This window comes from Carcharodon carcharias, chromosome 20 (genome assembly GCF_017639515.1).
Source record: "Carcharodon carcharias isolate sCarCar2 chromosome 20, sCarCar2.pri, whole genome shotgun sequence".
Taxonomy (NCBI): Eukaryota; Metazoa; Chordata; class Chondrichthyes; order Lamniformes; family Lamnidae; genus Carcharodon; species Carcharodon carcharias.
The window spans coordinates 105730299-105748789 of record NC_054486.1 but is presented as its reverse complement, the minus strand read 5'-3'; the positions used below and the strand labels follow the sequence as shown (position 1 = coordinate 105748789).

The window sequence follows — 18491 nt, the reverse complement described above, 5'->3', positions numbered from 1 at the left end:
GGGAATAAGAGAATGGGAGGTGAAATATTAGGATAAGCACATTAAAATGTTCATTTTTACTTGTATAGATATAATTAGTATTAGGTGTTTAATAGTTAAGTTTTGTATTGCAGCCTACTATTTCTGATTTTGAATAGCTTTATTACTGTAATAATAGTGTGTATTTCAATGGCACAGTCCAAGGGTAGAAATCAAACATAACCAGTCAACCCAAAGAGACAGCAATGCCCCCTTGAACCTGTTGCCATACTTTAAGAGACTAACTTTCAAATCAGTAGGTTCTGACCAAATGACTAAAGTGGACTGTCTGCTGTTGAACTACACCACACAGGCACAGATCTTTCACAGAGAAGAAAGAACTCGTCAGTCAGAGTTCCCACTTTGGATTGCTGTAAGGCTGGCTTGTACAGACATCAAGTGAGGATGCGATGGGGCTCAGCTACAATTTATTTTCCTCTTCCACCTGGTGGAATTAACTGGCCAGGCTCACACCTGAAGAATGACCACTTGAGCAAAGAGTCAAAGGCTTGATGGTACCTGTAAGACTAACCCCCCAACCCGGCAGCTGTTATAGGAGAGGAGGGCTAGAGTTCTAAATGGTAGCGCTGTCAAATCTGTCATTACCTTGAAAATTGTCAGTAATTTTCTGTTTTTTTCCTGAAGATACTTTAACTTCTGTACTACAGCTTCCTTTCAAGCAGGATGATTGTTTAAATTGCCAGTGTCACAGAGTGTAGGCTACAAAGCAAGATTGATTTTAATTACATATACAGTTTACCTCATTGTACTCATTAGCCTTCCCATAACCTCAGCCTTAATTTAACTCTTCCAGAGAGTATAGTAAAATAAAAAATATTGCAAATCCAGTACTTAATTTTGTTTCTTTAAAATGGATTCACTCTTCTTGAAGATTGGCTCAACTTCTAACCTTGCAGGTGAGGATCTTTGTTCTGTATGCACTGTCACAACCAATTTAGGGGATGCATTGCCAGTAGCTGTACAACCAATGGATTGTGATTTATGTCTGTGTAGGGTTACCTTGTGATACATAATTTAATTCTTTTTTTAACTTTACATAAATGAGTTCAGTTGAAAGGAGTAATTTAACTCTTGATTTGCCATAGATATCTAAGACTGAAGGAGGCATAGGTTGAAGCACAACTAATAGACACTTTATTGCTGTACCTCTGCATAGTGCAATAAACTGACTTAGGAATCACAAAAACCCATGAACTATCTTCAATGTAATGTCACACAACTCAGTTTAGAATCACTGTATGACACCATTAACTAGATTCATCTCAATGCACACATCAACAGTGTTCACTTTAGGAGATTATTCTTTATGCTTGGCAAAGTTAACACTTTTTTTTAGTTTGTGTAATGAAGAAGCTGTGGTTTGTGTTCAAAGGCTGCACTTTGGATGACGTGAGTCTTTAAACCATCTGCAGTCATCGTCCTTCCAACTTCACTTAACATGTATTTACAGTTATGCTACATTTTCATTAGATACAACCACTGGGACACATCTCTGAATTATGTTATTAACTCAAGACTCTTCCTCAGCCAACTTCTGAATTAAAAACTGGTAATGGCTAAAACATCAAATTTGTCAAGAACCTCCTTTGCATCTTGCGTAAAGATTAGAAACATGATATTACATTAGGCAATATGACTCTTCCATTAAAACTGTATTCATTTTATTTGTCTTACTTCGGACACTATGTTCTTTGATCAAACCTTGGTTGAGGTCAGTAGACTTCAACCAAGTGCTACAGCTGGGCGAGAGAAAAACTGAACTTCTCTATCCTTTCCCCGTCTGTATGTAAGCAAAGGCTTTTCGGAATTATTTTTAAAGTAAGCTGTGATGTGTTTCCCCAATCCCTCAGTTTGTGTGGTCCAATTTAATAGTCACTCGTAACAAACTCACGTTATGATTAATGCACAAGGTTAGGTTATTCACGTTGAAACCCTGGGTGAGGGGGGGAAGTATTTGCAACCACACACATACACACACACGATAGAAAAGAGGAAAACTTACAGCTATGGGCAACAACAATAAAAGAACCACAGAAATTAATATTAGTTCACATGATTTCCAGAGCCCAAGAATTCAAAGTCCAGAGGGTGTTTCCTTTGCGGCAGAGTTCAGTCCAGATAAGTTTCTGGCTGGAGTCAACAACACGAGTCCTTGAAACGAATGACCAAACGGCACGGTGGAGTTTCTGTGCTTAGACCGCTTGTAAGGCAATGATCAGGGACTTTTAAATTCAAACACTTCAAGGAGCTGAGAGATGGTTGCTGGCCGTTTGCTCAGCCGGGGGCTGCTGAAATTCTTTCCAGTTGATGTTAGAACAGCAGTCTGAGGTTTTCTGAGCTCTCAAAGGAATATAGAGATTTTAAAATGGTCACTCGAGTCATGTGACCACCTTTTGCCACAATAACGGCAATAGGGATGTTTATCCATTGTCTGGAACTGGCTTTTGGTTTCAGGACTGCTAATGACCCAGCCATTAGCTTTTGAAAGTGTTAGCATCCGCATTGTGGTTCTTGTGCCGGGAAGTCATTGTCTAGACAGACCCTGTGACTCCGCTAGAGAGGTAAGCTTATCAAGATGTAAATGACACCCATTGACCCCTCATTGGTCCCCTCTTGAAATGGCCCTGGACAGTCCAGGTGAGAGATGGGGCCTGTTAACAGCTCTGCAGGCATAACATGTTTTGATCTGCAGTCCCCTGGCTTCGTGATTATAATGTCCTTACAGTTGGGTGTGCGATTCCACAATGGTAAGGAGGAGGATTGTTTTGTTTTTGTAACTCCTGTTGGTAGCTTCCAGAACAAAGGGCCAATCCTGTGGTCATGTGACATCTAGCAGCCATCTTTTTGGTTCAGCAGAAAGTCCATTTTAAAAATAGCAACAAAAAAAAAGTTCTGATATATATAGTTTTGGATTTCTTTTCATGTCTTATTGACATAACACACGGTTCAGGGTTTTTAAAATTCTATTTACCCAGCCTTCCTCCATGTCCCTTGATTAACTTACCAAACCAAAAAAAAAACCATCACTCTGTCTTGAAAATTTCAATTAACCCAGGATCCACAGCTTTTTGCAAGGGAGAGTTCCAGATTTCTACTATCCTTTGTGTGAAGAAAGTGCTTCCTGGTTTCACTCCTGCATGGCCTGGCTCTAATTTTAAAGTTATATTCCTTGTTCTGGACTCCACCCCCACAGCAAATAGCTTCTCTATATCTACCCTATCGAATCTTTTTAACATTTTGAACATCTCAATAAGATCACCCCTCAACCCCTTTACTAAAGAAATGCAACCCAAATCTGTGCAACATTTAAGTGTTATTCTGTTGAATCTGTGCATGTGCCCACTCCGAGACCAAAATATCCTTCCTGAGGTTCAGTGCTTAAAACTGAACACAGTACTCCAGATGGGGTCTGACCAAGGTTCTGTATAACTGAAGCATCACTTCCTCCCCTTTGCAATCAAGCTCCCTTGAGGTAAAGGCCAACATTCCATCAGCACAGCAAGTGCAGTTTAATTGCATATTTTTGCATCACCTCACTTTCCAGGTAGCCTTTTTACATGAAACAAAAACCTCTCTCACAAGAGGGCTCCCATGGCGTTTAAATAGGACTAAACATTCTTTGAACTGCTTCCTCCTCTCCCACACCTTGCCTGTTCGCTATCATCTCATATTGAGTTAATGAGGTGGCCCATGCTGCATTTGTTACCTAAAGGATAAAAAAATCTAGCGAATCAGAGATTTTTAAAATTTAAAGCACTCCCCAATTGTTCGTACAAAAGCAATATTGTACGCGATCACACCCACCCCCGTGCTCCCAGGTCAGGCTGCTCTGAATCAACTTCTGGACCAGTCATTGGAATTGCTGCAGTGCACATAACACTCTCCCTGTTCAATAAAATCATTGGAGGATTCTGGAGGTGAGGAGACCTAAAATGGTGGGTATCTGGAAATAAAACATCACAGCATTTTTTTTTTCACCCACTAACCTGTAAGTTACTGATGTCAAAATTAACAAATCCTAATGCAGCCATTTGCTTGGTCCACTGTTTTTGTGGAGACTGTAGAAATTTACAGGACAGAAGGAGGCCTTTCAGCCCATTATGTTAATGTCAGCACTCTGCAGGAACACCATACATAGACTTATATTGATACAGCGTTTTTTACAACCTCAGGGCATTCCAAAGTACTTTACAGCCAATGAAGTACTTTTGAAGCGTAGTTGCTATTATAATGTAGGAAATGCGGTGACCAGTTTACACACAGCAAGGTCTCACAAACTGAAATAAGGTAATGACTACATAATCATTTTTTACTGATGTTGATTGTGGGATAATGCAATTCCTACTGTCCAGTTTTTTTTTCCATAGCCCTGCTCAGCATCAAGTATTTATCCAATTTTTGCTTAAAAGGTGCTGCCTTTTGCATAAACACACCCTCCTTAACTATCTCTGCATTATTTAAAATTGATCCCCTTTGTTACTGACTCCCCAGCCAAAGGCAACATTAACAATTTACAATAAATGATAGAACAACGGGGCAGATATGCTGCTGCTCTCTCCACAGATGCTGCCGGACCTGCTGAGTATTTTCAGCATTTTCTGTTTCTAGGACAGAAATATATGTTGAGTGTTCCATTGCTAATGCCTTGGAGAGGCTGCAGAGCAGATTTACTAGAGATGAGGGACTTCTGTTATCTAGAGAGACTAGAGAAACTAAGATTGTACTTCTTTAGCGTACAAATGGTTAAGAGGGGATTTAATGGAGCTGTTCAAAACCGTGAAGGATTTTGAATGCCTGAATGAGGAGAAACTGTTCCATCTGGCAGGAGAGTCATTAACCAGAGGACACAGGTTTAAGCTGACATCTTAAAATGACATCTTTGTTATTTAATCTCTCCAGCCTTCCAACCTATCCCTGACCTATTTTGCTTCCCTTGCCCGACCCCCCTTTTCAACAGGTTAAATCCGAGCACAATTCTACCTCTCTCCAGCCCTAAAGAAGAGTCACATTGGAGTGTCTACCCCCTATAACCTTTGACTCCCTTGTTAATCAAGAATCTATCTAGGCTGTTTTAAATAGAGATTGGAAGAGAGGGAACATTTTTCAACAAGTGCTCCATAAGAATTTTCCTCCATTTTCGTCTAAAGAAGATGGGTATAGAGAGGGCTCCAATTATGGTGGCCAACCCTTCAGGATTGCCCTGGAGCCTCCAGGAATTGGTGATTTACTCTCTAGTACACTGCAGTGAGCAACCCAGGAGAAAATCAATGGGGCAGTTAAAAAAAAAAAAATTTCTTTAAACACTCTGTTCACCCATTGTAAAAATATTGGAGATGGTGAGAAAAGCCCGTTTGACTGAGTGTCAAGACGTATCCAATTAGCCGATGAGGGATCAATTTGCTTTCGGATTGACCATAGGAAGGCAGGACACTGTGAGGATGAGCATGTTGGACTGCTGATGGTGGGAGGGTGGCCCGCAGAGCAGTTGGAAGCAAGAATCTCATGCGATGAAACCTTCAGGAATGCATTCAACCAGAGTTGGCCACCCTAGCTTGAATGAATAGTGCCAGTTTCCTGTCCTCCCCCCTGCCCCCCCCCCCCCCCCCCCAAGTTGCTGTTCTTAAACATCTCCCTAACTGGCAGCCAAATCCACAGGAATACATTTTCAGGTACTGTGGGAGGGGCGAAACCAAGATTTGGTCAATATAAGACTCCCCACCCCCCACCCCCTGATAATCACTTTCCCACTGGCCCCAGTTCTGAATCTTTTCCAGTTTTTACTGACGATGCCCTATCGCAATTGGAACCATCCCTTTAAACTGCCACGATTGAATGGTGATTTAAATAATTGGATGGTGATTTAAGATGTTGCCATGCAACGGATGGCATCCTAGCAACCATTCTGCAGATCTCTCTGCAACGGTTAGGGAGAGGTATTTATTTGGCGTGGGTGGGTTATAAAAGATCTTGGCACGGCAGTTCTCACACATAACTCTTTGTGTGCACTCTGTCAGTTAGGAGTAAAATAAGGAGCGAGCGAAAGGTGGAATTGTAAATAAGTGTTTACATTGGGAGAGGGAAATAAATTAGAACGTATTAGACTCAAAATCTACTGTGAACACAAGGCATTTCAACTTGTGTTAGTATCTGAAGTTATAGACTTAAGTTTAGGTTTAGTTTTTGGATTAAATATTGTGTTTATTTGGTTAATTAAACTGTGATCAAGAAGTTTAACCATCCTTCTCAGGCTTAAAAACCTTCATATGTTTCCTGTGTTGTGTGTTGGTTTTGTTCCCTCAAAACTCTGAATTTTAAATTATCATCTTCACCTTCATAACCTTGCCCCCTCCCTGGCTCTGAACTTCTGCTTCCCCCTGACGCCCCAATCCTCTGACTCCAATCTCATGTGCATTCTATTCCCATTGTTTGCTACCAGTGGCCATGCCTTCTCCTGCCATCTAACGGTTTCCTCCCATTTCTCCACCTATTACTCTTTAAAATCCACCTTCTTAACTAAGTTTTCAAGTTTTAATCAACGCCCCTTCTCCACAGCTGCACCACCACCACCCCCCCCGGCACCTCGATAATTTTATCACTTTTATCTATGCATGCCTTTGCCTCACATGCTGTGTAGTATCTTGGGATATTTTCTCTCTGTTAAAAGTGCAATATAAATGCAAGTTACTGTTATTGAGTTTTGTATTCCATGTGTGTCCCACCTTCCTCTGCTGACGATACTGACTGTGGTTGGACTTATGGTTCCAATGGCATTGTGTTGCCCCACTCTCCAATACCACCTCCTCCTCCTCCCCACCCCCATACTCCCCTGTGCCACTCACAAATGGCCATCTTTCACTTTTTAAGATGGATGAAGAGTTTCAGCAGACTATTTGACTATGAGCAACATCATATCATAATCCTGGCCTAACCTGTTGTTCACTAATGGGCATCTGCAGCAGGGTTTACTGAATATTGATTAGGACCATAAGCTCTATCTAGCTTCTCCCCTTTTTCTTAATGATGGCAATGGAGCGTGTATTACATTGGAGTAAAATTTGTTCACTCGCATTATATAATCTACATTTGCTTTGCCATTTCTCTTCTGGCCACAATCTCACAAACAAAAAAGTAAGACATAGAAATTCATTCAGATATGTAAGGCCACTCAGCCCATCCAATTACATCTTATCGTTTAGCAGTTTCTCTGACCTCACTTCCTTACCTAGAAGTCCATTCCAAGTGTTTATCACTCTCTATGAACAAAAACTTCCTGATATAAGTCCTAATATTCTACTAGAATTTGTACTTATTGAGAAGGAGCATACTTAACTTGTGTAAGTGTTGTAGAAGTAATATGAGACTAGTTTCCCATTTTGGGATCAGTGTTCTTGTTCATGGAGGTAAGTTAGCACTGCTCCCTCCCGCATAGCTCGCTCATTGCCGCTTGCGTCTTTTTTTTTAGTCCTTTTTATGGGATGTGGGAGTCGCTGGAAAAGTCAGCATTTGTTGCCCCTTCCTGATCGCCCTTGAACCGCGTGGCTTGTTAGGCCATTTCAGGGGGCAGTTAAGAGTCAACCACATTGCTGTGGGTCTGGAGTCACATATAGGCCGGACCGGGTAATGAACTGGAATGTTAATTTGGAGGAGAGTAACAGCATAGAATCATAGAATGGTTACAGCACAGAAGGAGGCCATTGAGCCCATTCTTTCCATGCCGGCTCTCTGTGAGAGTAACTCAGCTATTCACAGTCCCCTGCCTTTTCCCTGTGGCCCTGCAAATCTTTTCAGATAATTAACCAATCCCTTTTTGAAAGCCATGATTGACTCTGTGTCCACTACATTTTCAGGCATCGCATTCCAGATCCAAACCACTCACTACATAACTATTCTTATAGGGGTTGGGAGGAGAGCGATGGCAGGAATGGGAGGAGAGCGACGGCAGGGTTGGGAGGAGAACGATGGCAGGGTTAGGAGGGCAATGATTCTAAGCGTGAGCAGGAGAAAAGATAAGACCAAAATGATAGCATTAAATGGGGAAGAAGATTGCCAAAGTGAACTGAGGGAGAAGGGAGAGCAGCATGTTGGCATGCAGTGAGTGGGATGTGAGATTGAAGAAGTGTACCTGTATTTATGTCACCATAGAAGTTGCATAAACTATTTTTTAACAACTTGACATTCAGATGTAGTAACAGGCTGGGCTCTATTCTTAGCTTAAGAGAAGGCTGATGAAGAGTGACCTAATTGAGATCCTTAAAGTTATAAAGGGGTTTGATAAGGTAAAGATGTTTCCATTTATTGAGGAATCCAAACTAGGGGCCATAAATAAAAGATAGTCCCTAATAAATCTAATAGGGAATTCAGAGACAACATTTTTACACACAGAATGGTTAGAGTGTGGAACTTGCTACCACATGGAGTAGTTGAAGCAGATAGTTGAAGGGGAAACTAGGAAAACATCTGAGGCAGAAAGGAATGAGGGATATGTTGATGGGATTAGATGATGTAGGGTGGGTGAGACTCTTGGGAGCTTAAATACTATAAAGACTGAACGCTTTCTGTGCTGTAAATTGTATGTAAGAGTAACAATGCATATCTACAATATCTCCACAAGCAAATAAGGACAATCACAGCAAGTTATTCCGGATCTTCCACTGTGCCCGATATTTTTTTAAACAGGTGCTACCAGTTGTTTTTGAATCTGTTGGTCTCATTTTTACAAATTCCAAGGCTGTGCGTTTGGAAGTGACACGCCTTTCATCAAATCACTGAAAAATAACTACAAAATAGTGACACGAGAGGGAAGGATATGAATCCATATTGTTAAATGCCAGAGGTATTTGCTTTGATGAAGTTTACCCCAGGGGATGGGAGGTCAGAGGATTGATTTCCCCTGGGATGTTCACATTCTGAGTTATTTTTTTCAGCTGCAAAGTGAGAGGGAGCCCACTGCACTGCTACAAAAATCTGGGTACCAAGTAGGAAATGTATTTTTCATTAAAGGATGCCACTCCCTTCATAAAAACAGCACATTTTGTCATACAGCACAAGAAGCCATCATGCCTGAGCTGGCTGTATAACTTTCAAAGGGAATTGGGTATATTCGTGAAAAGGAGAGGTTGGCAGGGCTGCAGAGGAACATAAGAACATAAAGAATAGGAGCAAGGGACCATATGGCCTGTCGAGCCTTCTCTGCCATTCAGTACAAGTGTGATTGATCTTAGCCTTCAACTACACTTTCCTGCCCACTCCCCATATCCCTTAATTCCTTGAAAGGCCAAAATCTGTCTATCTCAGCCTTAAAGATATTTAATGATGGTGCATCTGCAACCCTCTAGGGCAGAAAATTCAAAGGCTACACAACCATCAGCCCCATATCCTAAAACTGTGCCTTTGTGCTCGATTCCTCAGCTGGGGAAATAACCTTTCAGTATCCACCCTGTTAAGCCCCTTCATAATCTTGAATGTTTCACTGAGATCACCTCTCATTCTTCTAAACTCCAGAGAATATAGACCCAATTTACTTAGCCTCTCATCATAGGACAACACTCTGAACTGAGGGGACAACCTAGTGAACCTTTGCTGTACCGCCTCAATGTACAACTATCCTTCCTCAAATATGGAGACTAAAACTCCAGGCAATATTTTTTTTCTTTATTCTTTAATGGGGTGCGGGCATTGCTGACAAGGTCAGCATTTGTTGCCCACCCCCAATTGCCCTTGAACTGAGTGGCTTGCTAGGCCATTTCAGTGGGCAGTTAAGAGTCAACCACATTGCTGTAGGCCTGGAGTCACATGTCAGCCAGACCAGGTAAGGATGGCAGTTTTCCTTCCCTCAAGGGCATTAGTGAACCAGATGAGTTTTTACAACAAACAATAATGGTTTTGTGTTCACCATTACTGAGACTAGCTTTATATTCCAGATTTATTAATTGAATTGAAATTCCACCAGCTCCCTTGATGGGATTTGAACCCATGTTCCCAGAGCATTAGCCCAAGCCTCTGGATTACTAGTCCAGTGACATCACCACTACACCACTATCACCCCACCATCTCTCTTACCTAATGACCCACAGTGATGGAATTCACCTGCACACTATGAGCGAGAATTTCTGACCTTGAATAAGCATCTCAGTATCAGGGATTCCTGCACACAGCTGCAGCAGAGTTCCATCCCCCAGAGTAGGTGCAGTTGTGGGAGGGAGCTACCTACATGTATTGGACAGATGACTTGCCGAATGAACTGAGAGATTAATTGGGAAGAGAGCAACAGCATAGAATCATAGAATGGCTACAGCGCAGAAGGAGGCCATACAGCCCATTGTGTCCATGCCGGCTCTCTCTAGGTGTAACTCAGCTATTCCCAGTCCCCCGCCTTTTCCCCGTGGCCCCGCAAATTTTTTTTCTTCAGATAGGGGAAGTGGTGGCATTGTGGTATTGTCACTGGACTAGAATTCCAGAGAGCCAGAGTAATGCTCTGGGGACCTGGGTTTGAATCCCACCAAGGCAGATGGTGGAATATGAATTTGAAAAGAATCTGGAATTAAAAGTCTAATGATGACCATGAACCCATTGTCAAATGTCATAAAAATCCATCTAATGTCCTTGAGGGAAGGAAATCTGCTGTCCTTAGCTGGCCTGGCCTATATGTAACTTCAGAATTATAGCAATGTGGTTGAGTCCTAAAAATGCCCTCTGAAATGGCAATAAATACCGGCCTAACCAGTGACACCCAAATGATTGAAAGATAGAAAATGAGCAGATGAATGAATATGAAAAAAATTAACCAATCTCGTTTTGAAAGCCACGATTGAACCTGTCTTCATCACACTTTTGGCAGTGCATTCCACATTTTAACCACTCACTACATAACTATCCTTGTAAGGGATGGGAGGAGAGTGATGGATGGGAGGAGAGTGAAGGCCAGAATGATTGTATATTCAAGGCTGAGACAGACAGAATTTTACTCAGTAAGGGAATCAAGGGTTTTGGGCAAAAGGCAGGAAAGTGGCATTGAGGATTATCAAATCAGCCATGATCACATTGAAATGGTGGAGCAGACTCGATGGACCGGATGGCGACACGCAGAGAGTGACCGCTGAGCCGGGAGGGTAGTGACAGCCGGGGCAGGAGGGGAGTGACAGCCGGGGCGGGAGGGGAGTTGTGTGTAGTCTCACCAAAGCCCCATATGATGGTAGTAACACTTCATTATTCTTTTCCTCTAATCCCCTTGATGCCATATACGTTCCTAATTGCTTACTGCACCTTGTGTTCCTTGTACACAAGTCTCTCTGAACATTAACATTTACAAGTTTCAGGCCTTTTAAAATATATTTTGCATTTCAATTCTAATGACCAGAGTGAATAACCTCAGAGTTCCCCACATTATACTTCATCTGCCATCTCGTGTTCACTCATTTAAACTGGCCATATCTTTTTTCAGTCTCTTTGTGTCCTCCTGGCACCTTACATTCACACTTAGCTTTGTATTGTCAGCAAATGTAGATACAGTACTGTCTGGCTCTTCATCTAACATAGATTGTAACTAGCTGAGGCTCCAGTGCTGACCCTTGCGGCGTTCCACTAATCTTAGCTTGCCAACTTGAAAATGTCGAATTTATCCCTACTCTCTGCTCCTGTTGTTAACTAATTTCCTATCCATGCTAATATATACCCCAATTCCATGAGCCCTTATCTTGTGTTTTAACTTTTGTGTGGCACATTATCAAATGTCTTTTGGAAATCCAAATATACTACATCTACTTGATCTACCCCACATCCTCAAAGAAAATAGATTTGTCAAACAGGGACTTCCCTTTCACTAAGCCATGTTGACTGTCTGATCCGACATTGCTTTTCTTAATACGTTATTAAGGATTCATTAATAATAGATTCTAGCACTTGCCCGATGACTGATATCAGGCTAACTGACTTGTATTAACCCATTTTCTCTCTCCCTCCTTTCTTGAATAGTGGTTTTACATTTGCTAACTTCCAATCTGCAGGAACCATTCCAGAATCTAGGAAATATTGGAAAACATAGCCAGGACATCCACTACCTGTGAAGTTATCTCTTTTAGAACCCTAAGATGTAGGCCATTATTTGTCGGATTTTAGTCCCTTGAGTTTCTCCAGTACTTTTTCTCTGCTGATATTAATCACCTTAATTTCCTCACTCTTATTTGCTCTGAGGCTACCCTCTGTTTCTGGTATGTAACTTGTGCCTTCTACTGTGAAGACAGATTCAAACTATTTGTTCAATGTCTGCCTTTTCCTGATTCCTCATGATAATTTCTCTTGTCTCTGCTTCGAAGGGATCGATGTTTACTTTAGCTACCTTCTTCCTTTTTATGTACTAGTTAAAAACTCTTACAACCTGTTTTATATTCCTGGAAATGTTTACTCTCGTTTTCTATTTTTTCCCTTTTTATTAACTTTTTGATAGAACATGGGAGAGTGGGTTAATTGGATAGTTCTTCAAAAGAGCTGGCTCAGGCACAGTGGGCTGAATGGCCTCCTCCTGAATGGTATCAACTGCAACTCAACATTCTCCCACCTGAGTCCGAAGATCCCCACAAACATTCAGGCTGACAGTCCAGTGCAGTACTGAGGGAGTGCTGCACTGTCAGAAATGACACGTTTAGGATGGCGCATTAAATCAAGGTGCCTCAGCTCTCTTGGTTGGATGTAAAAGAAGAACGAGAATTTTCTCCCATATCCTGGCCACGATCTACCCGTCAGTCAACATCACAAAAGCAAATTGTCTCATTTCTGTTCATGGGAGTTTGTTGTGCACACATTGACTGCAGCATTTCCCTAAGTTAGATCAGTGACTAAACTTCAAGTAGTGCCTCATGGCTGTGAAACTCATTGATGCATCCTGAGGTTGTTAGAGATGCTGCAAAAATTCAAGTTTTGTTCTGTGCTGCATGATTCTATGAACAATGATGATTTTTCTGATTCTGTCAGTAAACACATTGCGGCATGTTAAAAATTAAGTCTTGAAGTATTTTTTTCCACTTTAAAAGGAGGCTTAGCAGTTAAACTTCTCTCCCTTCTCCTCCTGTTGCAGGGGCTGATCCTTCAGCAGCTGGGCCGGTACAGTCTGGCCGAGAAGATCCTCCGCGATGCTGTGCAGGTCAACTCCACTGCCCACGAAGTATGGAACAATCTGGGGGAGGTGCTGCAGGCCCAGGGTGATGATGACGCTGCAACTGAATGTTTCCTCACTGCTCTGGAGCTGGAAGCCAGCAGTCCCATCATCCCCTTCACCATCATCCCCAGGATACTCTAAGCCGAAGTGTTTGCTCCCAGTGGAGTGTCTATCGCTTTCCTGCAGAACTTATGGAACTTGCCTAATGGGAGAGGAAAGCCATGCACTATCCCTTCCCAGTCCCCTCAGCTTTATTCTGTTATTTTGCAGGTGTGTTTTACTGTGGATTAAAGCATTCCTTGGGTGAACTTATTTAATTTTTACCCTCTGGCCCCCACCAATCCTCACCCTTTTTATTTCTTCTAGATTTCACCTATTGCCCTCTGCAATGTTTACAGTTCCACAGACAGCCCCTGGTATTTCACCTGTTCTTCACACATCAGACTGCTGGAAGGCCGCTTGGCCGTGAAACAGGCTGGGGGAATGACTGCACCCGGGTCTGGCCCTATTTTTGTTCGGTGATTGTCCCTGTGCACTTTCCAGTGTTGAGTCACAGGCTTATTTTTCGTCTCCCCAAATCCAGGAGATTGCAGGCCAGCCTGAGACCTTCCCCACTTGTATGCCTGAGCATCAACCAGCCTGTATATTAACTGAGCTTTATTTTATGATCTACATCTCCCTTTTCCCAATCTCCCAACCCAGCTCTGTTGGCATGATGACCTCCACTACCTCTCTCTTTCCTCTAAATGCACAGCAACAGCTCAAAGTTTGCCCCCTAAATTTGGCACTGAACCTATCCAGGGGGTGGTTAAGGCAAGAAAGCCTGGTGCTGCAGGAGGTATTCTCTGCTGAGAACCAGCTATCTAACCAGGTGAGGAATGTGTTGAAAATGAACATGGTTGAGGCAAGATAGAAGGAGTTTTATCCTGCATCTGATCCAAGAGTGTCCGTGCTTCCAGCTCCAGTGAGCCACATTGTTGTGAAGCTTGGAGCCTGAAGTGACTGCATGTAAAGTTTAGACCCCTGTACCTGTTCACTTCTGTATATCTCAATTCGAACAAATCTTGGTGTTGCGATTTAGGATTGACCCACAAATGAGACATCAGTGCCATGGACAACCCTTCCCAAATCTCCAGGCCATAAAATTCAAACAGGATAAATCAGTGAATGAAAACTATAATGGCAAATAGATTTGAAACAGCTGGGTTCAAACACCATACTCCAACCTGTGCTGTACCCAAACTGGGATTGCAGGATGTTTAGACTAGGATTGGGGAGAAGAAAGCATCAGTTTCCTAGCATCTACCTCTCTTAGCCAATCAGTGAGAAAACGCTGTGTAAAATTATAGCTGCTGCATTTAGATAATCTGCATCCCTCCCTCTCCTTGATGCCTCTTATTGAGGTTTCTTCTGTGCTGTAAGATTCACCCTAATTCACACCTTTAACCCAGTTGTTACAAATTTAGCTTCTCTTTCAAGATTTATGACGCATGCCACAAGACAAAATGGATTTTAGAAAGTGGTCAAAATCTATATGGATCATATATATTTATGTAAGACACTATAAGCATGTTATATTTATATATTGAGACTTTAGTCAGTAAGAGATGACTAGTAAACTGGTATAACTCCAAATCACTGAGCTTTAAACGTAGGACTATGTGCCCCATATTGGACTAGATTCCTGGCTGGTGTATTTGAATACTGTCCTTTTCATTTTGAACTCTAACTGCATTCAAATTATGGGACCATATAATGAAAAGGGTTAACTAATGATTGATGGGACACTTAAATGGTGATCTTTAAAGGAAAAAAATCCTAAACAGATTAATTATCCAGTTATTTCCAGTGCTATGTAACTGCCCTGTTAAATAGATAAAGCCCTATTTATATTGAGCTAAAGAAGTCAAAAGCTCTTCTTTGTTTGACAAAAAAAGTGCCCAATGGTTGCCAGTGAGCAGTAGATTGAGTCTGAAACCCACAAAGCACTGTTAGAGGGTCAGTCATTGCCAGTAATCACACTGTAAATTCTCTTTACCTGGGTGGTTTCTGTTGAATAGGGCCATGCAGTGCAAGGGTGCACATTTAAAACCCATTCCCAGCTCAGCTAAAATTGGAAGCAGCCTTCCTGATCCAGCCTACCTTAACCGTCGAGCAGAATTGCTAGAGGTCATCACCCAGAAACCAGGGGACTTGTCCCTGAGATCACTGAAGAACATTGGCAATCAGGCTTGGGACCTTCCTGGCCTTTATGGTTCAGTGTTACACTGGTGATGCATTTAGTCACTGAAGCTACTGTGTACAATAGAAAGTTGTGTATGTCAGTGTTTCTGAGTGGGCAGCCACAATCTTGGGGACCTCCAAAATACTGACGCTCACAGTGAACCCCAACAAACACTGCAGCATAATCCCACTGACCACCCCAACAAACAACCTGATACACTCCCCATGATTCCCCTTCCTATTCCAACATTGTGATATACTTACTCCCAGTGACCCCCAACAAATGTTGATACACAATCTTATGGGGGCACCAGCAACTGCGGACACATTCCTGAGCCCTGCCCCCAAAGTAGATGCATACCCCCAAGATCACCCAGTAAATACTGAGCCATTGCCAGAAATCCCTGGTAAACACCAAGTATATTATCTCTGAACCTTCCTGTACAGGCAGAGGAGATGATTACTACATTCGGGAAGAAAATAAACATTATCAATGATAATTCTATAAAACTGATAAAAAACAAATGTTCTTTTATTTCCTCACCATTGGAATGCATTATTTCCTTACCTTACCCTTTCCCCTGTATCCACTATCCCCTCCTCCCTGTATCCACTATCCCCTCCCCCCTGTACCCACCATCTCCTTCCCTGGTATCCTCGTCATCTCTCAGTTATATCTATGAACCCCTTGGCAGAATTCTGCTCCATGTCCCTGACCCTTGGATTGTGCTACACCGTCTTGAGCTAGTGTTCAGGGAAAATTATATTTTAGAATGGCATTCCAAAACCGAACCGTATACAAGCTTTTAAGATGAAACATTGGAATAACGGCAGCTCTGGAAGGCTGACCCTGGAATAAGTCACTGTTCAGGTCTGTGGCCTTCATCTCATATCACAGTATGGAGTTAAGATACCTGCCCATGGAGGCACCTTTACATACTAGAGGACTGTGTCTCAGTCCATTAAAAACCAACATTAGAAACAAGTTTTGAAGTTACGCACGCTCCTGTTGAATTTTCACATTCCCCGTGAATGTAAGTGTTAGTTATTTGATTGGTTTACTGACCAAGCATCTGAAAACCACTCTGGCACAGAGGGTAAGATGATTGAACTTCATAAAGTATCAAACTGATGAGGCCATCGGTTAGCACTGAAGTGTGCTGTAGAATGTGTAAGAAGGTTGATTAGTATTTAAGCAGAATATCCAGAGAATCCTTTCAGAAACTTAACCTGGTGCAATGAGATTTATCTTTAGAACTGAGCCCTTTGCGCCATCACTGGATATAGCTGCACAGTCCAAATAGGGGTAAATGAAAGAAAACATTGTTGCAGGCAAAGTTCTTCACATATTGAGGACTGTGTAGTGTTTTAAGTTGGCACATTAATAAATACTGATATCTCTCTGGGATTGTAAAACATTGCACTATCCTGTGGAACGTTTTCTTGTGGTGGTACCAAGGTCACATTGTATTACTCCTTTTGTCTCCAGGGTCTGACAGCAGATTTGGTCATAGAGTGAACCTGATGTTTGAACTTTGGTTTGAGCTTTCCCCTCCCCTCAGTAAAAACAGTGTACAGGAGGGATCCCAACCGCACATTGCTTCGATCCCTGGTCTGTGCTAGCAGGGTTAGAAGGAAAGGGAATGTTGGGGCAATTACAATTGGCCTCAGTGCCTCCACCAAAGCCTCTCCCACACATTACCAACTGCTGCTGGAAAATACATGCGGCTGGATGTTGGGTCAGGATCAAGTTGGGATCAGGATCAAGTTGGGTTCAGGTGTGATGCCTCACTTGGTGCAATAGCCAGCTGTTTATGTAGGCTGATGCACAAGGAATGGCCACTTGGGCAGAGGCTATCAGAGGGCCTTGAGTGGCCCCTACCCTGAGGAAGTATCAACACCTTAAGATGCGGCAGGATGAAAGAGCATTAATCACTGAACTCTGAGTCTGATTCAGTCTGGAACAAAAAATACAACTGGATCCTTTTTCTAAAAGAAAAAGGCACATTAAAAATTAAAACTATGTAAAAATTTCTGTTGTGCTGTTTCTAATTAGGGGAACTGCCAAATGTGTGTTCTGTATTAATCTCAAATTGACTTTAACTGTGCGCTGTGTACATCGAGTGTTGCTGTACTCTTAGCTGCAGGTTTCATGTATAATATATATAATATATATAATATATATATATATATATATAGTGTATTGAGCTCAAGTTGGCAGCTGTCAATTCATCATCAATGCAACAGATGTAATAAAACAAAGTTAATTAATTGTGATTAGTGTTATCACACTGTGTGATTGGTAGTTTTTCACACAGGGTCAATATTTATTGATTGTTATTAAACTTATTTTCAACCTGGCATTATGTGATTATTTCTCTCTCCCTTTTTTGTGGCCAGGTTAATCCATCAGTGATCTTTTGCTATATTTTTTTCCATTTCAAAAGAATTCAGGGTATGCAACTGAGCCATGTGGAACCAGGAAGATGTCAGAGATCCATGCTGAGTAAGACTGGACCTGCAGGCTATGATTGACCTCACCTTTGAAGGTGAGGGAAAGTTCAGCTAGAGTTTCATCCCCTGGTTCCCACCCAGTGGTCCCCAACCCCACCCCTTTTAGAAAAACGTGCCTGTGTAAATGATGTGCACGGATAGGATTGGGTTTAGCTGTGATGACTTCATTTGGTTCAATACCATGTCAGCACTGGTTGCCTCTGCTCTCCATTGCACTGCCGTAGGTGTCATTTTCAGATGAGACGTTGAACCAAGGCCCCCCATGTACTCTTTGAGGTGCACACAGACCTGTCACTATTGTAGAAGAAGAGCAGGGGAATTCTCACATGTGTCCCTGCAGATATTTACCCCTCAATCAAAATCACTGCAACAGATTATGTAGCCATTACCACATGCCTGCTTATGGGATCTTTCTGTGCACAAATTGGCTGCTATGCATCCAACACCATGACTGAACTTCAAAAATACTTCATTGGCAGTAAAGCGCTTTGGGAGATCCTGAGATGTTGTGAAATTCGCTGTCAGAGTGCAAGCATTTTTCTTTTGTGCGATTTGATGTATAGCG

The 18491-nt window shown here is 42.1% G+C and overlaps 1 protein-coding gene across 2 annotated transcripts in view; it reads left to right on the top strand.

Annotated features, from left to right (window-relative positions):
* Positions 1-17693, top strand: part of ttc7b (tetratricopeptide repeat domain 7B) — a 303169-nt gene extending 285476 nt beyond the window's left edge. Inside the window, exon 16 of one of the 2 annotated variants that reach the window (XM_041214519.1) lies at positions 13109-17693. In XM_041214519.1, coding sequence (XP_041070453.1) covers positions 13109-13330 — 222 coding nt within the window. In that variant the 3' untranslated portion in view covers positions 13331-17693. The remainder of the gene's footprint in view (positions 1-13108) is intronic. The other variant, XM_041214518.1, reaches the window with a different exon arrangement.
* The last annotated feature ends 798 nt before the right edge of the window (positions 17694-18491 follow it).